This window comes from Nylanderia fulva, unplaced genomic scaffold (genome assembly GCF_048542155.1).
Source record: "Nylanderia fulva isolate GAGA-0341 unplaced genomic scaffold, ASM4854215v1 Scaffold7, whole genome shotgun sequence".
Classification (NCBI taxonomy): domain Eukaryota; kingdom Metazoa; phylum Arthropoda; class Insecta; order Hymenoptera; family Formicidae; genus Nylanderia; species Nylanderia fulva.
The window spans coordinates 4,999,222-5,026,772 of NW_028190807.1; the positions used below are offsets into that span (position 1 = coordinate 4,999,222).

The following is a 27,551-nucleotide window of genomic DNA, read 5'->3' on the forward strand; positions in this document are numbered from 1 at the left end:
GACGAAAGCAACAGGAGACTCCGTATCCATGAAAGAATTGATCTATTTTATAGCATTTCATTTTGAGAAAAAAAGAAAAGGTGACTCTCTTATAATTATAACAAACACGTCGTCAAATACGAAGTAGATCTTTTTTCCACACATCTTTTTTTTCGACCTTTCGCAGCGCCTGCTTAATAAGAGCCGCGAGATTAAATCCTCTCCGCCTCTATCTTTTCCTTTTGTTTTTATCGTTATCATTTTGAACATCATTTAACCGTATTTTTTGTTTTAATTATATTTCCCCAATACTTCTGCACCCTCTTACTCACTCTCTCTCTCTTTCCTTTCGGTCGGTATCGCTCTCTTTCTATTCCCCTTTCTCTCGTTTTTTCCTACAAAATATATTTGTGTGTGTATGTGTACATTTACATATACACACACATACATATACCTTTTAGTAGGTTTGTTGCGAAGAAATTTCATCGCGCGCGCACACGCGCGTTTTTTCTTTTTTCATTTTTTGATACAAAACATAAAAATCATTATCGTCGTCATCATCGTCATAGATCCAGAGAAAAATTAACACTACGTCTTTAGGATCTTAACGAATTCTCCTCCCCTGATAAAACACAGTACGGACAGACAGACAGGCAAACCGACAGACAGACAAGGAGACAGATTAAGACAAGATTACACAGACAAACGATGGACTACATTGTCGACAGTCGCGGCTTCTTTTTTCTCTCCTTTTTTTCTTCTTTCTCTTTCTCTCTCCTTTTCTTCTTTTCTACTTTCACAAAATTTCGTGCACGCTATCCCTTTTGCATACTTTTTTGTTATGTTTCATTCCTCTCGTCGTTCTATCTCTCTTTCTCTCTTTCCCTTTCTCTCTCTTTACATACATACTCACAAATATGATCATGTGCACACGATGATCGCGCGCATACGTTCGCACACGACTCGCATAAACACATTCGCACACTCACACACCGAAATTTCTTTTTTTTTTTTTTAATCATTTTTCTCTACGTTTCTTTTCGTCGTCGATGTAGCTCCTTTTCTCCGCTTTGAACACTTTTTTGGGGAGGTGGGTACCAGACTCTGCCATTTTCTCTCTTTCCGCTAACGATTATTATACAAAATAATTAGAAAAATGTACAAAAATTCATAAAAATAGTAATAGTTACATAGTACAAGTTATTTTTGAGTAATTATAATAGTGTATGCGTGTAATTGTGTGTTTTATATGTGTTACCGAGTGTATATGTGTATACATGTGACCGAGAAACGAGCATGAAAGTACGAGCCTACTGATAAATTGTTCCAACGAGACGGGTCGGAACGCGCCGCCGCAAATGACTTTCCCAAAGGATCCTTTTTCCTTGTGGAAAATCGTCCTAACAGGATGTCGCGCGCGCCAATAATTAATAAATATATTAATATATCGTTGCCTACGTACATATACATCGGCATCGGATGTCCCATTATCACTGATCGTTCAACTAATGACAGATACATTTTCTCTTCAATTTTTAAAACTTATTCTGTAAAATTAAAACTAAATTTTCGAATAATATTAATAATATTTATCTAATCCACAATCATTGTTTTATGTACACATAGAATGTGTAAAATATAACACATATTTATTAACGAATCAAATAAAAAGTTTTACACATAACATGATTGTGGGTCCAATAGTTCTTTTATTAATCAAAATAATGGCAACCAAAAAATTTGCAAGTTTCAAAAAAAGCTTTCTTATTAAAAACTCTTGCAATATCGAAATTTGAAATTCGAATTTTCCTTCTTTCTTCCGAACATATCTATCATTAACGAAATATTGCGTGACAATGGTCCATCCTGTGCATGTATTTGACAACAGTATCCTCTTCCGTTCATTTATTATTCGCGTTTCCTTTCTGTCTTTCTCGTTCACTCTCACATTTCTCTCACATTCTGTTTTTTTTTTTCGCAGGTCTATACATTTCTTTATATGTACATACATTTATTTATGTATACGCATATATATCAACGCAAAGATGATTTCTGCCCTGCTGCAACTGCATCATGTCATGTCGTGATCGCTTTAGCCTAAGAAAGAAGAACTAGAAAAATCATATATTAAATATTATTACTACATATAAACTCACGGGATTTGCAATCGTGAAGATTCATAAAAAAATCTCTCGCTACAAATCGAGAAAAGTCGCGCAAATGAATGAATGTTTGATCTCTTCCGCGAAGAATATATAATTCGATAAAATCCTCAAAAAGCATTTATGCGAGCTATACGATCTTCATAATGCAATGACAGCAGGTCATGCTTACCCTACGCGAAACCCGCACGCATCACGGCCCTTCTCGCTTTTATATGCCCGCTATATCTTAACGTTATTAATGCCACGATATATATCCTCCGCGCGATTCGAACGATCAGCTGGAGCGAGCGGCAAACGTTCGCGTATACAGGGAAGAAAGACAGTCTACGTTTTTCTTCCGTATTCATCCGGAAATATTTATCCGTTCCGCGCGTTTTATCATTCATCTGGAACGCGAGAAATTGCTAGATACACGCGCGCGAGCCAGAGAAATCGCTATTTAGCGCTAAATGCGCGGGAACTCTGACCATTCGCCAATTATCGCCGAGCGTGATCGTTAAAAGCCGTTCATATGATCTTTCGTTAAAAAAAAACAAACGAGCGTTCGTTAAATAGCAGCTCGTTCAAAATCGCGATTCGCGATATCCGGAAAAAATTCCGACGGTCAAGTATCGTCGAATCGTCGCGATAAGAAACGTCAAATCTCATCTTCCTGTTATACCGTATATTTCGTACACGGTGAACGCTAAAGTCAATTAATTAGCATCATATCTTCTAGCGCAGTAGAATTTTCATCCTAGATCCTCTTTATCATTATCATTTGACACGTTTAGCGTTTACCGGATACGCGCTGTTGCGAAAGATCTATATCTGTCGTAGCGGCTGCTTTACATTATCGCGCGGAATCGCACACACAATTAGTAATTTTCATTTGACATTCACACGTTGAATGAAACGCGCGCGCACTCGTTCGTTGCATCATGCACGAAACAAACACGTATACAACACGTAGGTACACAGGCATCACACACGTGATTTTCGCATACGCCCGATTACAGATCGTTTCCAATCTTTTTTATTCTTACGTTCGTCTTCGAATATCTTTTCCTCTTTTTCTTTCGTTTCACATATACACACGAATACGCACAGGTACACAAGCACACACATAAAATGTCCCTCTCGCACTTCTCTCGGCTAATATATTTATAACAATATTCTGCGACCAAAAAATAAACTCTATTATGTGTTACACGCTAATTAAGCTACGATTATCAAACGATTACGACTATGTTTTACATTTACGAAGGTTCTGTCGACCCCGAAAGAGATATATGTATATATATATATATATATACATATATATATATATATATATATATATATGTATGTATGTATGTATTGCGTGGGTTGCTTGGTTTGTTGGCCTGGTGCGGTGGCTCTCGTAGGATACTTTGCACGTTTCCCCTCTCTCTATCTTTCGGTTTTTTTTTTTCATGAATTTTCTATTTAAATTTCCTATCATTCGTCGGCTTCCTCCGGACGAGACTCGAGCGAGTTTTCGAAGGAAAGCAAGAAAAACGAGGAGTCGCCGTCGAAGCGAAGATACGCGTCGCTTTCGCATTTATGCATTTGTGCTTTTATGCGTCAATGAGCGGCTCTTCAATCTTTCCTTCCGATTAATTGTAGACTATCGCGGTTCTCGCGGGAGATTAATCAATACGAAAAAGTCGAAAATTGTGCACCGCAGTCGATCTAGAACTTGAGGTCTAAATCCCTGCGGAAAGAAAATCGTAAAGAAAAAAATTGTTTTGTGATTTCAAAAGTTATTTCAATATTTCAACGTCGTATATTATCCTATTAATTTTAAGTAAAAATTATTTTCTTACATTCTTTTTTAATCCTGAGTCTTTCGACTCTCTTGATCTATAGAAGATTTTTGCTCTCGATCTAAATTTAGAATTGAAGTTGGCAAAAGTCATTATAATGTCCTCGAGAATCGAAAAATCGCTAAGTGAATCGTTAATTCGAATGATCAATGTAATGCCGTCTTTGATTATATCAGGAATCTGTCCTTTTTCAAATTGATAAATACGTGCGAGCGGAAGGGAACGTGGAAAAAATCGTTAAAGGACTCTATTGCTCCTCGAGAGTATCCCTTCGGCTACTAGATTGTATTCTCGTTTCTACGCCAACAACGAGTACGAACGATGCTAAAAAGTTAATTGGGTAAATTGAGCATAGTTGAGACAGGAGCGATCAAAAGATGCGATCGACAAAGAGTGGAGATTTTTGCAAAATTAATAGAAAATGTATCTCGTCTGACAAAATCGATGCAAATGGATCGTCTTCACGATTTCGTCGATGATACAAATTACACGATTCCTCGATCGAAGAGTATGCGAATAGATGGCCGTCTCTATGAATAAATAATACTGCGCTATTAGTTAACAATGACGGGAGCTCGAAAATTACATAGTCGCACGATATAATATACAATGCATTTCTATTTCCATTTCACGAGATTCTCGTGTCTCGTGTTTAACATATAGTTCGTACAAATAAAAAATATTTTACATTATAAAATATTCTTATAAAATATAATCGACAATTTATATATATAGTGTATTTCTGTTTATATATTATATAAATTAATAAAGTTTTAAATTTTTGTTATAATTAAAAAAATAGAGATATTATTTTATAAAATATAATTGTTAATTTATAATATTCCATTTATATATATTAAATTACTTAAATTATTAAAGTTTTGTTAAAATTAAAAAGATAGAGATAATGATTTAGATCGCACGTTAATACAAACATCAAGAGTAAACAACAATGTGACGACGAATAGATAAAAAAAATGTTTTTCTACTATTTCCTACTATAAGATATATAGATATATCGTGTTGTGAGATATTGTGTGGTATATTTCATTTATTAAATTAATAAAGTACTTATTAATCAGAAAAATAGATAATCATTTAAAGCGCCCGCATTAATACAACTATCAAAAATAATAATTTCGATAACAAAAAGATGTAAAAGATATAGATCTAAAAAAATTTTTTTAAATAATTTCTCTTCTCTTCCTCTCATATGTAATATCAAACCTACTAGTATTCATCATACGTTCGGTTGACACGGTGGGTGCTGTTACAGTTCCATTATATATGTGACAGTGTAAAATGTTAAAACATAGAGTTCCTACAAAAAGATATATCAGCGATGCTATCGCTATCGTATGCGAGAAACATATTAATATAGAGCGCTTTTTTAATTGCTACATTTAATCGCACGATTGAATAACGCGATCATTACCTGATTTTCGCATTTTAAAGTCACTTCTGTTCACGAAATAAATTCGTGATCACGAATGTGAACACAAAAAAAAAAAAAAACAGAAAATCACGAAGAATCAAAATTATCACCTTTCTTGGAAAATGAGATCCGGAAGATTTATGTTTCGCCTTGATAAAAAACTAGTAATTAGACATATAATAATCCCTCCCTCCCCTTCTCATATGTTAAAACTAAAAATATATTTCTGTGACGTATTTTTTGCTAGGTGTATGTATGTGTATGTGTGTGTGTGGATGTATGTGTGCATAATTAATGAAGAATTGCTCCTTTCGCATTCACTCTTTCCTTTTGTTGTCACGCATTCCTTTCTCTTATTTCGGATTCTTCACTCACGCTGCATAAAATTTCTGATTCTGCCAAACAAACGCGTTCGCTTTCAAAATCCGCGATTATATCGAACATTAACATGTGTGCTAACACCTTAAATCGATTGACAAATTTTAGAAAAAGGTAAAAAATCATCATCCTAGATTATCGCGTTTCCCTTTCTTCTCATCCTCACGATTCGACTCATTCACTTTGCATTCGTCCTTCACACACATACACACTCACATCATGTCATCACTATATATCATTCGGTTCCTCCCCTAGGATTCTCTCTCTCTCTTTCTCTCTCCATTTTCCTCCCTTCCTCCTACATTGTCCCGAAGAACGCAGCGTCGAGAATTCGCGCGTGTTTTCTCGCAAAACGCACGACCGTCATATAAAAAAATATCTAATGCACGAAAAAGGCTGCTTCATTTGTTCCCCTCGTCGACACCCTCCAGATCCCACCCCCTTTCTCTTCTTCTCGTCGAATCGTTAGAAACATCGGTGAGCTGAAAAATCTGTCAGCTATTGAAAGAGCGACATAATTTCTGCGGGAATCGAAGTCATTTCACGAGGTGATAATAAGAATATCGATTTTCCATCAGCAAAATTCGAGCGTCCTGACGGTGACACGCTACGAAATTTCTCGCAAATGAAGGAATTCGCTATTTCACGGATGGATACGATTTTGCGACGAGAAATTACGACGATTTTCAACCGCTGACAAAAAACAGCTCGGCTTCGAAAATGCGCTCACCGGATATGTGTGTGTTTGTGTGTAAATGTCTTCTCTCTGTTCGATTTATATCCCAGACTTTTTATTATCAATAGTATATTATTTTCGTAGAGCAATGTTCTACAGACAAAACAAACTTTCAGAGAAATGCCATAAAAGACGAAAATTCTCCAACTTTCTTAGACATCCGTGTTGCTCGAGCCTCGAATAATGTATGTCAAACTGCATATTATGTCTGTCGCATTTCACAGCCGTAAATATCGTGAAACGAATGATCCACTCGTTGATCGATCCGCGATATTTCACGGTAATTCGATCGACAATCAACGACTAGGACAGCGTATTGTCGCTTTGACAACGAAATTCTATCCTCGTCTGTCCGAAGGTTCTATCTGCAAGTGTATGTGTGTGTGTGTGTGTGTGTGTGTCTGATCATTATTACTCTTATTTATATAATTATAATTGTTATTATTATTATTATTATTATTATTCGTCACGATTGTAGCATTGAAGGAACGCCTACGTTCATGAGCTAAGATCATCAATCGACCCGACGAGAATCTCTTGATCGTCTCTCGGCGGTCGTAAAAAATTCGCTACTAATTTAACTCGTGTCTCGTGATGGACGCGCGCATCGAGTGTCGCGTGTTTAATACAAAAGTCTCTCTCGTTTTTTCTAAGCATATATAGAATACATATTACAATATAAAGAGATATTATTTAGAAAAAAGAACTGGTACAAAAAGGACTGGTATAGGAGCAAATTGGCTAGCAACGAGATCGCGCGCCGCGTTTTTCTCTTATTTTTAATAATAATAATAATATATATATATATATATATATATATATATATTCCCCCGCTGTTTTTTTTTTATTTTCTCTACTTAATAAAATCGCGGGCGCGCTCGTGATTTTTTTTTAATCATTTTAGTATCTCTATATATCAATATCGATACGCTACACGCTAGCTGCTAAGGATAATCAATAAATCGGCATCGAGCATACTTTTCCCTTCGACTCTTTCTCTCTGTCGAATCTCTTCTTTCACCCCCTTGCATTCATCCCTTTCTCTCTCTTTCTCCCTTCTGTGCCTCAATATTCTAAAATACGCGTAATCACAAAATTTCAAATATCCTCTGAAAATGTACACGTTAAAAAAACGAAGAGCCTACTATATACGTTAGTTATCGTCATATCACTCAAATAAGAAGTGACACGTGGGTGTCGTGTATTTCATGTAAGTGTGTCGCGAATGTATCGGGAATGTGTGTAATTTATGGTTGTGTAACACGCGCGAATACTTTCGCCGTCGTGTATAGTGTGCATACATTTCGTGTATATATATATAATATATATAATAATATATCGATCGATTGTATAAAGAGAGACGATCTTTAATCTCGCGAAATACTATCGCGATTAGCCTGATCGGACGCGACGATTTACGCTCTCTAAAAGATATAATTATTTTGTCATTCGCTACATCCACGGGATCATCGTGTCCCCGATGTAATCCCGCGGTAATTTCGCTATCTCCATCGAAATTCGTCGACATTGGAGCTTTCAGACTCTTTCCCTTATGAGAGTCGAGTTAAATCTTAAATGCTTTGAGAAAATATCGCGTCTATCATATCTTTCTAAAGATTTAAAATATCTCGTGAAAAACGTAACTAATCGTAATAGTTTATCCTTTTTTTTTTGAACATTTAATTTTTAATTTTGAAACTCTGTTATAAGTTTTAAATGCTTTGAAAATACCATTTATTTATTTTTCCTAAAGATTTTAAATATATCTCGTGAAAACATTTAATTAATCGTAAGAGTATTTTTTTTTAATATTGAAATTTTTTTCTCTTTAGAGTTTTCGTAACCTTCTTTTTCTCTTAAGAATATTTTATTCAGATACACCTTTTATTCTCGAGAAACACGTCGAAATCAGGAAACGATTAGCCACGCAAAACGCGAGAAAGTGTCGTTCAAACGGAGAGAATGTAATATCGAAAATTTTAATTATACAACAGAAAATAGAAAGCAATTTAAAACTCGATTCATCGAAAAAAACGTATATAACGCTTTCATCACTCGATAAAATTTCTCTATAATATCTAATTTATATAAAATCCGTAGAAGATCAAATAGAAAATTACTTGCACTTTTCAACAAAAGTTAATAGAAAAGATCAACGCAATAAGCTTTTATTGCGAGAGGTAAGCAATTATCCCACTCGGCTTTGATTGATTCGCATTAAAAACAAAAAAAAATCAAGAAAAAGAGAATCGCGTTCGCGTGGGACACAGATTATAGCCAGGGTTACTCAGAGGTGGGCAAAACACACATACAGATACACACTCGCACGCATACATTGTGTCACATGCGGAAGATTAATAGACATTTTATTAGCGAGCCTGACGGCTCACGCACTGAGAGAAACATATACACACATACATACAAGCATTCTGAAAAAAATTAGCCCATGTGCGGTGCGGTAATCATTCCAATGCGTGATGGTAACTATATAACTCATTACGTAAAAGTTGCATCTCCGACTTTTTCCCCGGTATTAATTGCATATAATTGCGTATATATAATTTATATATTACAAGATCATAGAAATATTCGTATTCACAATTACACGCTTAGGACAATATATATATATATATACATATATATATATATTTATATATTTTAAATATATATATATATATTTTTTTAAAATATATATATTAAAGATTAATAACAATAAGCCGATTCTACAAATACTTGACGAAATACACGATGACGAAACGCTCGCTCTCCCTTTCGACGCGGCACTTCAATTCTATATTATGTAAAAAAACCGCCCACGCCGTCGCGGGAGTTCTTTTCACTTTTTTTTTCTAGTTAATGCAGGTACAGGATTCGCTAAAATCGAGGTTTCGTAGAAATTCGAGAATAGTATTAGAAAACACGCTACTTTCGCACCTATTAAGGGACACTATAATATCTGCTTTTTTTTCAATTTTTCCTCGCAATAGAAGTAATTCGACTAATTTCGGGCTCACGCACCGATGAGCCCGAAGATCAACTTAATTTCTCACCTTCTCTCCGTTTCTCTGGTGCTACGGATAAGAGAGGATCACTATCATCTATAGAAAGGGACAGCGAATCGCTAATACATACAGAGAGGAAGGGATGGGATCGATTCGAGGTTTCGACCCCCTCGGGTTCCTCGGAGAATCTCGAGCAAGATTTTTTCCCGACACTTTTCCTTCTCCAAGAGCACATACCTCTCTTCGTTTTGCCCGCCTCTGGGACACTGGAGCACCTCCGATTTCGCTATATCCTTTCGCGCGTTTATTATACTCAACACCCGGGCGCATCCGTTTTCGGAATCGTCGCCTTCGAAAAAGAAAAGAAAAAAGGAATTAAAAAAAAAAAAAAAAAAAAGAACGAAAAATATACAGGAACGAACGTCGTCGTATCCTTCGTCGCTTTTTTTTCGCTCTCCCCTCGTTTACCGTTTTACACAATTCATTGCACTGCGCCCAGCTGCTCGCTAATTAGCGTTTTATTCTTGTCGCGTTACCTTCGTACGCTCCAAGAAATTTTCCGTTTAATAATTATTTAAGCTTATCGCTCTCTGTCAAACACACACTCTCTTTCTCTCTTTCTCTTACGCAATATTACGCAAGTCTACATTTAATTCGAATTATACTAAGCACGCGATCGGCTAAGCCGCGAACACAAGGGCGGCCTCACCTCGCTCTCAACATGTACCCAATAATCGATTAATATATAAGGAAAAAGATAAAATAAGAGAAGAAAAGAGTTTCATTCGAATAACGCGAGGATTCAAAAGACGCGTGATAAATCAGATTTCAAAAGCCGATTGTCGCGACTTTTAGATTTTACGGTGTCTTTCGGGAATCTTTCTTCAAGAAATTTTAATACACGCAAGAGGACTATATAATTTATTAAGTTCGCTCTTTAAATATGCGATTGTACCGAAAATGAATCTTACGAATCTTGGTCATATCTCATTTCCTACTGCATCGTCTTAGCGCGATCACATCAAATGCGCAGAACAGCATAATATCCCTTCATCTCGAGTAAATTCGTATCGCGTCTGTGTCGGAAAAATCTCAAGATTTCGCGCTCAAGACTTCATCGTTCGGGTAACAAAAACTGACTGACGTACCCGACGGAATCGAGGAGAGAATTTCGATCAGGTTTCCGATGTCGACGAAGCTCCCTCTCGTTCCCATTTTTTGCTCGGCCTTTGAACTTATCTGTCTTGAGTCTGTGTGTATGTGTGTGTATGTTTGACTGATTGTGTGTGTGTATGCATTCCGACGTATTCTACTTCTTTGGTACGTAAGAGAAATGTCTATAATAATGACTCTATCGTAATAATAGTAATAATAATAATAGTATAATAGTAATAATAATACGAATAATCTTAATCTGATAAATCGCAGTATAAATCGCAATGTCGATAGTGTTGCGGAATAATAATATTTCGAACTAATAGTGAGAATCGACCGTCGTCGTATGTGATGATGTCGATTGATGCCGACTCTCTCGTCGACGACGTTCGTCGATTCGCATAATGCAGGAAAAGGCGAAGGCACTCCACGGCGTCTATCGACTCGTTGGAGGCAGATTAAAAAAAGGGCACCTACGCGCTTCGAAACCGAAATCTCGTTAAACCGGTCCGACGTGCGGTTTCGCGCGCACGTGGAAGAGCGGAGAGACGGACGATGTTTTATAATAAAAATTTACAAAATTCATTTTACATTGTCTCCCACGTTGGCGCCGGTCGACAGCGAGATGTTGGTCTCTGTATATGTGTGCGTGCATGTATATGTGTGTCATCTATTACGTCTACGTATACATAAACGCGAAAGGTTCATCTGTAACAGCGAGTGATCTATCTATTTCTTCGAGAATTCGAGGATATTAATAAATTTAGTGCAAGATAAATTGCTTGTCAAATCTTTAAAAAGTGAAATTATCCACTGTCATCACGTTGAACCAATCACACATGTACATACACACACATACACATGTATACGTGTATGATCAAGCAAAGTAATTAAACCTATGCAATCATTTTTCGATTATAAAATTAATAGATGATTTTCTGTAATAAGCTATTAGTATGATTTTATAAGAAACTTAATTTTATCACACGTCGAAAAAGTGTGTTGTACCATTTTTTTTGACTCGATCATATATGTATATGTATATGTGTATAGATATAAAAAGAAAAAACAAAGAGCAAAAAGATCTGTGTCGCTTATTTACAAAAAACACTATATATAAGATTTATCTAATAGCATCTCGTAAAATATAAGAATAACTTTATTTAAAAAAATAAAAATTAATTAAATCATACTCGGAAAACGGTACATCAGAGGGTGAGCAGGAGGTGTACGCGGTTTACAGTTTTCTTTCTCTCGCATAATGATTCAAGCAGTTATAGGATCCTACGTATGTCACGCACCTTTCTCGCGCAGTTTCGATCTTTCGACAATTATTCTAGCGTTCCTCGAGATCACCTTTGTCGCACAAAGACACGTCTCGAGGAAAGACCCAACGCAAGGGATCGTGAAAATCGAGCCTCTTTTTTTCTTTTTTTTTTCGATAAATCATACACTTTTTTTGCTTTTCTCTCTTAATGATCTCGATTTCCTTCGACATTAGCGACACGAATCCTTGCGTCAGGATTTCCCACTTCGATAAAAAAAAAAAAGAAATTTACGCATAATTACGCATACGCTCTTTCGCTGATGTATTTTCGTCGATTTTCTGCGAATAAATCACCTTCCTCTATATCTCGGCACTTTTCTCGCTAGATTACTTCCGTCTCTCTACACCCCATTATTCCTTTTCTTTCTCTCCTATTCTTCCGCAACGCTACCCCCTTGCTTCGCACACACACATACATACATACACACATACATATACACACACACACAGAACATACACGGACCCGCAACATGCAGATACACAGAAACGTTCCGCACATATACACGCACTCGCGCAAACTTCTCTGAACTAAGATATTTAGACAAGAATATAACAGCGGTATAAAAAACTTTTCAACACTGAAAAATACAAATCTATCGTAAATGACTACCATTGTTACTCGTTCCCTCCCACATTTTTTCACTTTTATTAATGTGTGTATTTTTTTTTTACGCTCGTCTCTTTAATTGTACGCGCATTACTTGAACGACAGTAGGTCCGCTTGAGCTCGAGCGAACCGGAAATGGGTCCGATCGCAACCCCTACGTGTCTGATCACGTGCGATCAAGCGCGCCACGTGTCTTATTAATTACGCGCTTGCCTCTTTTCCGTATTCACTCTTTTTTTTATACTCTTTCTCTCACTTTTTACTGTCGTATCGCGCAATATCCATTTTTCTAATTTCAATTACATCCCGTTTCTTTTTTTTTTCAAAGTCTGTCACAATATATTAGATATATTTCAATCGTTATTATCAATTATATATATTAGTGTACTTTTATATATATATATATATGTATGTATATATATATATATATATATATATATATATATATATAATATATATATATATAATATATATATTTAATCTATATAATTGTCATTATATTATTATATATTATGCTTTATCACACATATTACAAAGGAGGTGAAGAATCACACCTAACATATTATTATTTTGTTGTTACTTTTTTGTTACTGGCATACCTCAAACGTTTAACTCCGTACTGCGGGTGTAGTTTTGCGGTTACTTTGTTTTTTTTTTATTTATTGCGCAGGGCCATTTGATTGATGTGTGTGTGTGTATTGTTTGTGTAAATGAGTTAGACGTTTATATGAGATGTTTATATCATATGTATATATGCGCGTACAATGTTACACCATTAGTGTCGCGGAATTATTTTTTTCTCTCTACTCGCCTCTTTCCTCGCCGCGCACGCAAACTCTTGAACTCGAATTTTTTTGAATCTCTACAGTAATCAGAATTTCGATAAGTTGCTTCTCCGGTGAGAAAATGCGTTTAATGATACTAATGAAGGTATTGATTATAAATATAATTCTCTTAGATTCAATTTTCAAGTAAAAAATATATACAGCGTGAAATTTTATTTCGTATAAAATAAATCTTTTTCACAAAAACTTGCAGTTTAACGTTATCTCGCATCTACAATGAATCCGCGTGATTTATTTTTTCTCAAAGCATACGTCAAGAAAAAAAGTCAGAAATTGTCTTGACAATCAAATAACGAAACAAGACAGCTCAAATTCTAGCTATACATATAACAGCGCGCCTTAAATATTATAAAATACAATGCAATTTAATTTATACAAACTTGAATATTAAATAGAACAGATTCTAATTAGAAAAATTTAAGAAAGGATATCAAGACTCTCTCATATCACATCCATAAACAATGCAAAAATTTCCCGTATCTCGCGATAACATTTCCGTCCAATTTTATCGATTGTTATCAATCAGATAGATCGCAATTGATATGTTCGTGTCGCGCGAGCGCATATGCTTAAAATATGCATGCTTCGCCATTTCTTTGCGAGATATTTGAATGATTCCTTTTCAAAACAACAATCAACTCACTTAAATATCGCGTAACCACTTTTCTCACTTCCCGACAATATATCTCGTGCAAATTATCATTTCGTTTTCTCTTTCGATATACATATATAAAAAGTATTGCCGAATAAAAAAATATTGTTATAAATATTATGAAATTAGATGTTTTCGTAGAGACACGAGTTGTGTGAAGGGTTTAGTGCAAGAATCTTTTGAAATTTTTATTTACAAAATTTCTCAAAAGAGATGGCTTTGCAATTACTTTTGACTATTCTCATTTACTCAAAAGCTTCGTATATTTTTGCTAAATTTCGGCATAATTTTTGTTTCTATAAATGTAAAGAAAAAAATTTGTTCCCGCGTACTTTGGATTTACTGCACGAAACCCTTGACTTTCTAAAGAGTTTATTCAGCGACGGTTTGGAGTAAAGATCTGCGGGAACCGACATAATATAAAACGAATTTGCATTAATGTAAAAAAATTTTTGATTATAGATTTTTTTATGATTTCCTCGTGCATTTATAATTATAAATATAATAACTGTATATATTTCTCAGCTTCCAAATTTCGGAATATCGATTAAATGAGAATCTATTATATGTAAATTGATGTAATAAAGGAAAAAGTGTTGTAAAAATTCGGGATACATGATCATAGTTTCTCGCGTTGGTTGAACGGGATCATCTTAGTCGATTCCCGAAAATCTCAAAGGCGAGCGTCGACACGTCATACGGTTTTAACACGGAATATACATAATAATGCTTCTTTTCCCCTTCGTTGCGCCTTAAATATCGCTAGCACAAAAATAAGTGTTTCGCACAAAGAGATGACATGAATGTCGGGGTAAAGAATGGGAGAATATCAATTGGAGGGAGGAATGGGGGATCGAAAGGGAATCAGGGAACCTGCGAAACGACCCGAGTACAAACAGTGAAGTTGAACATTTAGCTAGACATCCATAGAGACACGACCGTAGCTCACTGTGTGTATGTGTGTGTGTGTGTGTGTGTACGCGCGTGCGAAGGATGTTTGTGATTTCAAAAGATTGCATATTTTTTAAAATCTCTTCACGATTTCCTTGTGCATTTGCGTGTGACACAAAAAGGATTATATACTTGCGTTTATGATTTATTTTTCGTGTATGTGTAGTGTAATTTATTAATTAAAAAAAAAAAAATCGTGTACTCAAGACTAAAACTCTTTGTAATTTGTAATTGAATATTACGTGTGGATTTTGAAGTCAAGATTAAGTGTACTTAATTCGCGTGTGTGCGCGTTCGCACTTCCGGAACAGAATCCGAAGCGACGTTTCGCGTGAACGGGGGCGATACATCTTGTCCTCCTTCCTCTCGCTCACTTATTTCATTTTTTTTCGCGCGTTTTATCCGTTTTTTGAACATTATAGAAAAATTTGTCTAGAAAAATCGGTCTCGGTCCTCGTCCAAGTACTCGCTCGCTCAAGTATTGGAACACGACGCTACTCTCTATATATAATATATATTTATATGTATATAATATATGTATATATCAATATATATATATAATTTTTTAGTTATCAATTGATTTAGGTGAATTGGTACCTAGGTAAGTTTCGCTACACAATTATATCGATCGATTAGTGGAGCGTGTGTACGTGTCTTGTATTATGTATATGCTTTCTACGTCTGTGTGTGTGTGTGTGTGTGTGTGTTGTGACCGCGTACGAGCGCCCTCGATCTCGCGTGTTCGCGAAAAGTGTGTGGGATTAAGAAAATTTTTCGCCTAATATATATTGCGCCGGTTCGTGCTTTTGTGGTTCGCACACGAATAAGCACCGGCGTGCCTTCTCATATACATATATATGTATATATATATATAAATTTGTCCGCGATAAATACACGCGATATGCCCCATCGCGGCCCGCGTTTCAATTTCTTTACTCTTCGCATGTGCCGCACAGATTATATGCCGCTATCTCTCTCTCTCTCTTTCACTCGCACCCTTTCTCTCCCACTCATTCTTTCCATCTCTTTCTCTCTCCCTTTTTTCTTATTTCCGGTCTCTTCCTCTCTCTCTCTCGCTCTCTCTCTCTCTTTCATACGATTTACGAGAACGATGACTCGTATGTAAAATTGCACTAACTAACTGCTCGCATTCTTCATTTCTCATCATCGTGTTCTTCGCTCCCTTTCCCCAAACTCGCGTCCTCTTTCTCTAAGTCTCCCTCGTGTGATCTCCGTTTTCGCATTGATTCGAACTTTCGTCGAGTGCGTAAGAAAAAGGTTTCAAATGTGTCTATTTAGAATATTGCGATAGTAACGGATAGAAAAATTCAATATTGTATTCGCTCTATATCAACTAATTTATATGTGTACAATTATATACCCCCTAATGCGGTTGCCCCTTTTTTTGCCCCCAAGTCGCAGTCGAGAGGTCCTCCACTTTCTACTCTATCCTTCGAGTTTCTTTCTTCCGCGTTGTTTCGCCTCAACAGATCGACGACTTCCGTCTCTGCCAATGTTTAATATCCTTCCTCTTTTGCGTTCCTCATTGTTTTATTGGGTTTTCTCCTTTTTACTACACGCGACTCCTGTCGAGCGCACGTCTTCGCGGGTCGAATAACGTGTATTTTTTATTTTTTTATTTTTTTAAATTTGTTTTAGAAGAAGGGACGGAGGGTCGTCGTTGAACGCGGCCGCCTCTCACTAGTTTTCTCGCACCATTCATCTTTATATATGATAACGCGGTTTTCTCTCCCGCGCGCGCGCGGTGTTCTAATAAACGCCGCCTATAATCTCTAACACGGCGAGATTATATACAAAAAGGAGTACCAAAAAAATAAATATATGTGTATATATAGATGTGGAAATTACACTTCTGTTTTTTTGTCCCTTTCTCGTTAGATTCGCACGCGACGTCGCGATTCGTGATCCGTTGGTCGCCTGTTTGTCGTGTATATATGTGTGTGTGTGTGTGTGCGCCTTGTCGTGTGTGTATGCGTGTCTGTATATCGTGGATTGCACAAAGTCCGATACGTGTGCAGAAGAAGAGTATCGCGAGAGAGACTCGTCATGCGAGGTTAAAACTACGTCTTCCGACTGCTGCTGATGCTGCTACGTACAGAATGTGGCTTTATTTTTGTCATCTACGAAGCGGAACACACAACGTTTGCATACTAATCCCGAAGCACAACGCTTCCCGGCCCTCGACCTTTCACCGTCCCGAGAAAAAGCGATACCGTCGACCGAATGACCCGGCTATTGTCGAAAGTACTGCGTGAGACATGCTTTTTTACACAACAAAAGAGTCACTCGAAGGTGTCCAACATCCAGTATCTAAGTGCCAAACGTTCCATTTTCTCTATTGCTTAGTTATCAAAAGTATCTTAACGTTATGTACCAAAGATATCTTACATTTTCGATTCTAATGGCATCGAATCGGTTCGGGAAGCTGTATTTCGCGGATAAAACGAGTCGAAAAATCCCAACGATTAAATCTGCCCGGGTCAACTGTCGAATTCGGTGAAGAAGGATCGCGCGTCGGGAAACGTTGGACTTAAAATTACGGAGATCCTCCGATTTGCCTCATCCGTGAGACTCCTTATATCGAAACCTTGGAGAACAGAATCTGCGATAAACGGCGTCTCGGTTGAGGTGCGAGAGCTTTCCTCGTTCTCTAACATTCTCCCTCGTCAATTTGAACTACGGCGATTGCGTTTGATTATATACACCCAGCGAAGAAGTTCGTTTACTTTAAAAGGGATTAAGAAACGTGCACACTCGCGGTCGCGATTAATAAACGCCAGTTAATTGATTAATCTTGGTTAAAAGAGGGGGTTCGGTATGTATGTACAGGGAGCGACAACATACGGGCTCTATATAATATACGAATCTATTAAATAGTGTTCCACGCGAAACGCGACCCTTCAAGACGCGCCGCGACACTTTCCAATCATCTATCGGACGTATGAAGAGAATAATTAGGTACGATCATTCTAGATATATCGCTGCTTCAATTTTCCACCTATGCAAATCACGATTTTTTTATATATCGCTTTGGTTTCTTTTTTTTTTTTTTCGAGAAAACGATATCCCTTCCCTCCCTCCCTCCACCCTAGAAAAGATCCGCTGCTCGTTTCCTGAGAAAAAGGAACATATGGGTTCCTATACGTGGATATTCGATACGTTCCACTTATTATCGAACGTTGTCGGAGAATCGCGCACGCGTTTCGTGGATATTCGCGTTTGTCGATCGTCTCTCGTGAATATCGTGCGGAGAGTGATCGTTTATTGCACATAAAGTAGTAAAGTCAGAGTGTAAAATTTGTCCTAAACACTCTCGCGCACTTTGTTCCTCTTTCTCCGCGAACGAGTAACGGATCAATTTCTTTTTTTTCTTTCCATCTGTTCCTGACTCTCTCTCTCTCTCTCTCTTTTGCGCGCGCGAGGATCGCTTCATTTCCCGCGAAGGGCTCATTAAGGTCGCTCGCACCGGTTTTTTGGGAAAATATTGGCAGAGAATCCGATACGACTAGACTAGGCTAGACAGACCCGGACAACACCCGAAGCACGCACGCGCGCGCGCATCAAAAATTGAACTACTTCCACAGGTTTCAACGATTTCCGTTTACAACCCTTCTTCCGTCTTCATCTAAGTGACACATTTTTTTTCTTCCCCCTAAACCCTCGTTTTCCCCGTCGTTTATGTTTCTTTTTCGCATGTTTTTTCCTCTACACTACTCTCTCTCTCTCTCTCTTTCTCTCTTTCTCGCTCTCTCTCTCTTTCTTTCTCACTTGAATAAGTTAATTAGTAAAAAATCATTTTCTTAAGTGCCTCCCTACGTGCGCGCGGTTACGTTTATCCGCACGAGAAACGCATTACACAACGCATCTATGTAACATATTTTTAATAAGTTCTTAATAACTAGAGGAGACTGTGTGTGTGTGAGATACAGAGAATTACCTAATACACAGCAGTTTGAAGCGTGGCTTTTTTCATTATCGATTAACATCCAATACGAACGGTTCGGCCTCTCTCGGTGTCGTCTCTATCCTCTCCCTATCATTCTCTTCCGCGTTTTCTCTACCGCCGCTCATATCGGTTTCCGATATCTCGCGCTTGTTTCTCTCTCTCTCTCTCTCTCTCTCTCTCTCTCTCTCTCTCTCTCTCTCTCTCTCTCTCTCTTTCGCTCTTTTTCAAACTCTCACTCTCATTTTCTCTTCCCTTTTTCTCTTGCTCGTTCACTCTGGCATACATGTTCGCATCAGATCAGGTATTCACAATTCTTACGATACATTCATCACGCAAACATTACTAGTTTTCTCTGGAACATTCGCCGAGAAATTACTCGCCTGTGTCCACTCGGGGAGCCAAAAATTCCGCTAACCTGGGTGAACGATACAGGCAAGGAACTCCTCCGTTTTTCTCTCTCGAGATGCGGCAGTCGAACCCGGAAGAGACGATCCGCGGCGGATCGAGACGCGCGAGGCGGATCCGAATCGCAATCACGCTGCTGGCACGATTTCGATAAATACTCGAGGAGGATCGACCGACGATCGGTGCCGATGGCGAGGGCGGCGGCCCTCCCTTACTCGCTAATTCGCTCCTCGAGAGACTCGCGGTAACTAAGATACTCGATCTCTCAGACAGAACCGGTGCATTTTACAGCGCAGACAGATAGGATTATACGTGTACGAGTAGTAATTGATATACTGAGAATCCGTGTCCGTTCCTTTTCTGAATCCTGTGTGTCTCGGCGTATATATCTCTTCTTCTTTTTCTTCCAGCTCGACGATGTCGGCTCGGCGTGGTTCCGATCGTTCTCTCTCACTCTCTTTGTTCCGACTGTCTTCCGCCGAATGTCCGACAAAGTTTGATCCGACGATATGACACCGGTGCGGTCGTTCACGTCAGCGAGTCATTGCGGATGTGAGATCAAAGGTCGGAGCGACGCCGAAAGCCCGCATCGACTGGCGGGCAGCAGCGGCTGGTTTCTTCCTCCAGTATAACCGGTATAACTTGAAGTAGTAGCGCAGTGGAGTAGTAGTAATAGTAGTAATTTGTAGTAGAATAATAGTTGTGGTAGTAGTAGTAAGTAGTAGTAGTAGTAGTAGTAGTAGTAGTAATAGTAGTAGTAGTAGTAGTAGTAATAGTGGTAGTAGAATAGAGTAGTGGTAGTACGTGACGATCGAGTGGTAATAGCGTAAGTAGTAATAGCGGTTTTGAGGCTGTGTTCCTTGTAGGTAAATAAGTAAGTAATGAAAGAAGGGCAGGGGGCGGGGGAGGTGAGGGTTGGTTGGGGCACGTGAGGGAGGGTGGGGAATATTGGTAGAAGTGGTAGTTAATTAGCTAGGGCTGCGAGATAATTAGGGACAACGCAGCTGGGGTTAACACCAGCGGAAAGGCACGGCCCGAGGCCGATCCGCGCCTTCCTTCACCAGCGGCTTGTGGAACTCCCGACCTGGGCGGGAGTGAATAGTTGCCCAGCAATGCTCGCAATAGTACTGCAAACGGAAAATATTATAAATTCAACAGTTTGTATTTTTTTTTCTCTATTAATATAATGGAACTTTTTTTATTAATTTAATAAAATATTTGTAATTAGAAAAACTTCTTTAATATTTATGTAAAAATCTTAAAATTGTAGCCTTGCGTTAATCTAACATTTGAATCACACTTTTATTTCTCTCACAGCTTCTCTTTTGCTATTTAATAGTAACGGTGATGAGTTGCGCGTTATAAAACGATCAGTTAAATATACCTGTAGGCAGGTGACATTGGCGCAGAAAAACGGTGCAAATTTGCCTCCGCAGCGCTGGCCTTGACACTCGTCACACATTTGATCGTCTAGAACGTACGGTTTGACTTCGACCTGTTTGAAAAAATTGCGATTAGTGAAAGAGTGTGAACAAAAAAAGCTCTTGTAAAATTTGTAAAAAGTCATCGGACACTTTATATATAAAAAAAAAAAAATCAAACAAAAAAATCACTCACTTTTTTCTTCCAATCGCGTGCTCTCATCGCACTTATGATCTTATCCACCTTCTCTTACAAAAAAAAATATAAAAAATAAAATATGAAATATAAAAAAATAGAAAATAAATAAAAATATAAGAATAAAGAAAACCAGTAACAAAATTTTTCCGTGTCTGTACCCTTTTGTCAATGTCGCCGTGCTGCAGCTGTACGAATCTGGCCGAGATGGCAGCTATGTAGCTTTGCTGATTACTGAAAGCGACTCGGCCGGCTCCTTTGGGATACTTGAGCTCGGGATCGGTATCGATACCGGCGTAGCAGACACCGCCGTAAAGCCGATCCATGATCATGGCAAGTTCCACGGCCTTGAGAGGTCGCGGTACCCCGCCAACGAAGACCGTCTTTCGCGGATCCAGCGGCATGGAGGCGTCCAGCACAAAATCGGCGTCGCTAAGTCGCCATGGTCGTATCTGCACAGGCTTATCCTTGATCGTGGGCGAGCTCACACACAGATAAAGCTTGTCCTCGTCCTGGATGCAGGCGTCTATCAACTGCTGCACCGAGCCCTCGTCCTGAAATTACCGGGTGACAACATCGTATGAATTGCGAATAAATCTTTTATAACGAACTTGCAACACTTTAATACATGTCCGTAACATACCTGGAAAAGCAGGAACGCGTAGCCCTTCGGTGGGAAGTAGGATTTGCTTTCTGCCTTGTGTGGCCAGTCTACGACCAACGGACCAAAGCGACGGAAACTGGCTGTGATTTCATCTGTCACGTCAAAAAAATACATTATACATGTAATCTCATCTACACGATAAGGATTCTTCCAGCATACTCACATATATATGACGATCAACGTACCTTCGTCGATGTCAGGCGGTAGTCCGCCGACGAAGACTTTCCTGGAGAAACGTTCGCCAGTTTCACTGCCCTGACTGTGTGGACTGCTTCGACTCGGCGATGATAGAGGCGCCGCTTGGGACGCCGTTATGCCGCCGCCTACGCCTACGCCAACTCCGACGCCTACTCCGACGCCGTCCAGCTGACTCGGCGCATTCGGATCTTCTAGCAAGGTACCGCTTTGCTCCTCGAGACTCGGGAAGAACGGGGATTTGCCTGGAAAGAAAAAAGATTTCCACGATGAGCGATCTTGGTCTCTGGCAAAACAGTGCTTGAAGAAGCACGTAAATCTCCTTAATAGGAGATTAACGGAAAGAGAAAAAAACAGGATGATGTGCCAGAAGAAATAAATACGAGATTTTATACGATGCGATATGCACGATAAATTTAAATTACGTGCGCGATTCGAGTGACATGCGTGAAACGAAAGATCGTTATAAATCGTCCGCGGAAATCAAGGTCCGGATCTGACATTCATTCCCCCCGTCCGGATGTTTCATTATGCAATTGTGCGGAATCACGTAATAAGCTGCGAGAGAATCACGTGTTATGTACGAGAGCGATGGTAGCCATTTTCGACATAACATTAATTTTTTTTTTTTTTGAAACCGGAAGTTTTGACGTTGCACAGTTGAAATACAGCCTCGTAAAAGCATAAATAATGCTGTTTACGTAATCTTTTCGTATCTAGGCTCGCCAAGAAAAAAGGAAAGATTTCTTTAAAATATCGCACGAATAAATCACTTCATGTTTCGGGGATATTACATTATAAATATTTATAATATCAATCTCAGGAGATTAGTCTTCGGTCGACTGATCCCGCGGAGATTCTCTTAAAACTGAGAGATTCGAGATGTCACAACAATTAATAAATAAATTAAAAAATACAATTAAAAATTAAATAAATAAAAATGCAAAAGATAATAAAAATAGGATACAAACTAAATTTAAAAATACAAAATAATTAAAAAATTACATTATGTGTTCACATATTTCAAAATGATTTTTGACCAATACTCAAACTTGCATATCGACAAAAATGTTTTCAAGTATTAACTATTTTAGACGATATTAAAGCTATTAGAAGAAATACTTCCCTAATTTACCTCGTTTCAAAAACTTCACGTAATGCGTAATTGTATATGCACGGTGTATTACGTGTAATATTCTTTAAATTGTCAAATTACAGTTAAATATAATTATCAAATTATATGGATTTTTCATAAAGAGAGAAAAGAGGGAAGGACTTTGAAAATTGAGCGCCTCGGGGTCGAAAAAGAGAGACCGACATCGTAAATATCGGTAATTTGACGGCAACTTGCGCGCGCGTCCATTTCGGAGCAGGATGATCTCTCGCGTGCACTCTCGCAGATGCACGTGGAACGCAACGCGGCGCACACGGAAGATCGCGCGGCCCCCGGTCATTAATTATTCGCGCGGATAATCGGCGGATAGTCGACAAACGTGAAAGAGAGCAGATCGCCGGGAACTCGATATAATTCAGCGAGAAGGATCGCGGAAAGGAAAGTCGCCCTCATCGATCATCGGCGACTAGAAGAGGAAGAGGAAGAAGGGAGGAGAAGGTAGGCAATAAAAAAACATAACGGACTCACTGTATCTCCTCCTGATGGGAAATCTCGCTCTCCTTATAAACGTCGCCATCGACCCGCGCGCGATAATCGAGATCGCGAGCCGATATATTCGCGTATATATGCACCAGTCCTGTCTGTCTCGGAGGCGCTGTTTGTTTCTCTCGTCGTCGTCAGGGAAGAGAGAGAGAGAAAAAAAAAGGACAAACAGTAAACAGAGCGCAACGCACACATGAATGACACGACGTCGTCGCGTGAAGACGTCGCCGGTCCCGACAAGGACAAGCGAACTGCGTCGTCGTCACGCTCATCTTTTTCCGTTTCCGCACTGCTCCGAGATCGCGAGCGCATCTAATCGGAAACATAAATGTGAAAAACCCACCCCTGAATATTTTGCATACCTATATCGCTTCGACGAGAAACGTGACCTCGGTTTTTTTTTTTTTTTTTTTTTTTTTTTTTTTTTACGAGTACACGGAGAGAATTTTCTTTTTTAGAGTTTACCCCAAAAATCATGGTAATCATGGTGAAAAATCTAATAAAAAATATTCATAGTTACATGTTACATAGAAAATTTTACTATGTATGTACATACATACATGGTAAAAATAATCGAACATATTTTATATCTTATGAGATAGATATTAATATTTTTTATTGTAGTAAATATTAATCAGAAAAACTCTTACAAAAGTCTTCAAACACCAAATTGTTCCACGATTACCATGTTTTTCGATGTAAATTTTAAGAGAAAATTATCTCTGTGTAGCGATAGTAATATCGTCTATCACACACATGCCTACATGAGCTGATAATTATTTCAGATATAAGTAGATAAACATGAAATACGAATACAGGTCGATAATATACAGAGTATTTCAAGTCGAGTGTGATACGTCTCGTGGGATTGAAAGAAAAGGGAAGAAAATTACGGGACCCTTACCGTAAATATATCGGTCGAAGTTAATCGAGCGTTAATTGATATTTATGGGAACAGAGGGGAAAAACACAGGCCGAGATTGTTTAGAGCACAGGCGGAAACATTCTTGTACACGCAGCCTGGTAACAATCAATCAATATTTTTTTTTTTTACGTCGATGTTTAACGCGCCGTGAGCTCGAAATTATCGTCGCTTTATTGCGGCATGAATTCAACTTTCGTATGCAAGAGACAGAGTGAGGAGTTACGTAAGAATCGATACATTCGCGGGCGTGTGCAATTTACACCCGTAATTTCAGGTGTAAGACACTTGAGACACGAGCGATCGGATCCGCGCTGTTTTAATACATCGTATTCATGCATCTTAAATGCGTTTGCATAAGAATTTATGGTGCTATTTTACGACTGTATGTGCCTACAGAATTTTATTGTTCTATAGTCGCGTATCTTTTGCGCATCGTTTATAAGAACGATTAGTTGTAGTAGAAAAAATTTCGTTCCTCTTTATATTAGAACATTTTCATATATTTATTTATTTATTCTCCTATTTTTCTAGTTGTTTATAAATCAATGAAAACGGATTTGTGTTACTCTATCGCGACGTGCTGAGGGATTTGTACGTTTGAAACGCTGCAGAAAGCTAAATTTATATTTAAACTAAATTAATAATTCCCAGTAATTATCCTCTTTTATCTCGCTCGTTATCTCGATTTATTAATGCCACGTTTCCAGTACATTGCAACTACTGCTAATTCTTTCGTGAACGATATTTTATGCCATGTGTCTTGATATACCGGCAGCACGGTGCTTTCGACTCTGTATCTTACATACATTAGCATAAATAACACTCAGCGAACGCATCTATAATTTACCATTGAATCGATAACACGTAAATGAACTTTACGAACTCGTGCGTGCGAAAGTGAATAAATGCGCTCGAAAATATCTAACAGCGATTCTACTGATATTTTAGAAATCCAACAGCACTCCCCGTGCAATTAATCTATATATTCTGATTTACGCCACGAGTAGAACGCGATACAAAATATCAGGCATAAATTGCCTCGGTGCTTCCCTCATCAATTCTCGATAATTCTTGTTTTAGCGATTAGTTTCAGGGTGTCCAGCAGACTCAATGAAAAAATTCTCTGACTTTTTCAGATTTTCCAAGACCAGAAATTAATCTTTTCCTTGAATTTTTAGTATTTTTTCCAAATATATAATTTGCATGTATCTATATAATAAATCAGTTGAATGTTAAATCATGAAATCCTTGAGATATTTTTTGTGAACAATGAAAAAGTTCGGAAGTTAAAAAAAACAAAAATTTAAATCAACTATACAATCTGTATTATGTACGATAATCGAAACAAACATGTCACTATAAACTATTTAAATAATTACCTTTTTTTTTATTTATATATCAAATTTTTTAGTTTTAGCTCTATTAAAAACACATTGAAATAAAATAACACAACGATGAAAATATAAATTAACGAACACGCTGTAGATGAATCGATTTTGAACACAGAAAATTAGCGTTGCTGGGAGTGAAGGGGAAAAGTTGATATATATTTAATAAAAAATTGCAAATTATTGAGACAAATGTAGAACAACGTGAGAAAATCCCTAATGTGAAAAATGGACAAGATTCCAGATTTATAAAATCCCCTGACAATGCCTGGTTTTCCAGATTTCCCTGATCGCTAGACCCTGGATAATTCCTGTTTTAGCGACCAGTTTCAATTTAGCCGTTCGATTCTAGGAATATCCGTTTGCATAAAATATTACTCGTCGACCTTTTCGGCAACCGTGACACGTTGCTTTTGTTAAGACGAATATATGTATACATATTGAAGCGTTTCGAAATTCTTCCTTTGATTTCGCGATTTCGCCGCCTGTAAAGGAAACTCCATTCGGACCATGATATCTGGGTCAATCGTTCTGGCGCTTCGATGGCAGTTTTAAGAGAGCGAGGCGCACTCGTGGCGAAATTAAAGTATAACAGCGCAAAAATATATCGCTCGAATTCGCGGAAATATTGAAATCGAGTATTAAACATACGTAGAATCAATATTCGACGTTATTTGCCGGACCTTATTATTATTGTCGGAAATAATATGTATTTCGATATCTGCGATTATTTTGCAGTATATAAATAGATACACGTAACATATATTACGTCGGATATTAAGCTTTTGATACTCGCTCTCTTACTTAAATTTCAAACGATTTCGCAATACAATATTATACTTTCACGATATTATTGGTTGTTGCAGCCTTTCATGTTTCGCCAAAATGTAAAATCGAGATATGTAACCGGCATCGCATCTGCTTCGAATACACATACGATATGTCTGCATTTATGTGGTATATAAATGTATCTCAGATCGAAAAAATATATTAAAAACTCGATGTAAATTTATACAATATGTGGAGTATCTCATCAGGTTAGGAAAAATATTTTAGGAACCGAGACAAAATTAGTGCGACATTTTTGCAAAATGTAGACTGAAATGTAGGACTGACACCTTTTCAATATTACATAGCCTCGTAACGAAGATTGACAAGAACGAAGATAAAAAAAAGAGAGGTGATTTGGAGTAAATTTAAATCGAATAACACAGTTTCTCGGGTTAGCACGTATCTAAAAATTGCCTAGGATCTAGAAGAAGAAAAATATCGGATGAAAGCGCAGGAAATGAAGGTGAGAGAGATAAATGATGCGGATGAAGAGAAAAACCTAAAGATCCATCTTACGTCCTAGATTACCGCACCTGGAAAAATACGCGACTCGATAACTCGAGCAACATCTGCATGAGAGACGGAAGCCGGACAACGATTAGAAGAGTCCCTGCGCATATTCCAAGTCGAGGAAACGAGAGAGGATCCAATCCTCTCTCATCCACTGGCACGTCCTGCTAGTTTACAAATTAGTCGGAAGTCCATCATCTAGTTATCCGTAGAAGTGACCCGATGCCGCCGGCCTGTCTTCAACTCTGGACGACGCGTCCAATTACTACCGGGATCAATGACTTTCCCATCACGCGGTTCTAGTGTATCATTGCATTTGTATATCTTTCCCCGT

General features: G+C 38.0%; 1 protein-coding gene across 1 annotated transcript in view; it reads right to left on the reverse strand.

Moving 5' to 3' along the window:
- Positions 1–25: 25 nt before the first annotated feature.
- Positions 26–27,551, reverse strand: part of orb2 (cytoplasmic polyadenylation element-binding protein orb2) — a 149,398-nt gene continuing 121,872 nt past the window's right edge. The window contains exons 4-8 of the mRNA XM_029307117.2: positions 21,897–22,151; positions 21,691–21,803; positions 21,209–21,601; positions 20,815–20,925; positions 26–20,557 (exon numbers count right to left, since the gene is read on the reverse strand). Of these exons, the coding sequence (XP_029162950.2) occupies positions 20,441–20,557; positions 20,815–20,925; positions 21,209–21,601; positions 21,691–21,803; positions 21,897–22,151 (989 nt within the window). The 3' untranslated portion in view covers positions 26–20,440. The remainder of the gene's footprint in view (positions 20,558–20,814; positions 20,926–21,208; positions 21,602–21,690; positions 21,804–21,896; positions 22,152–27,551) is intronic.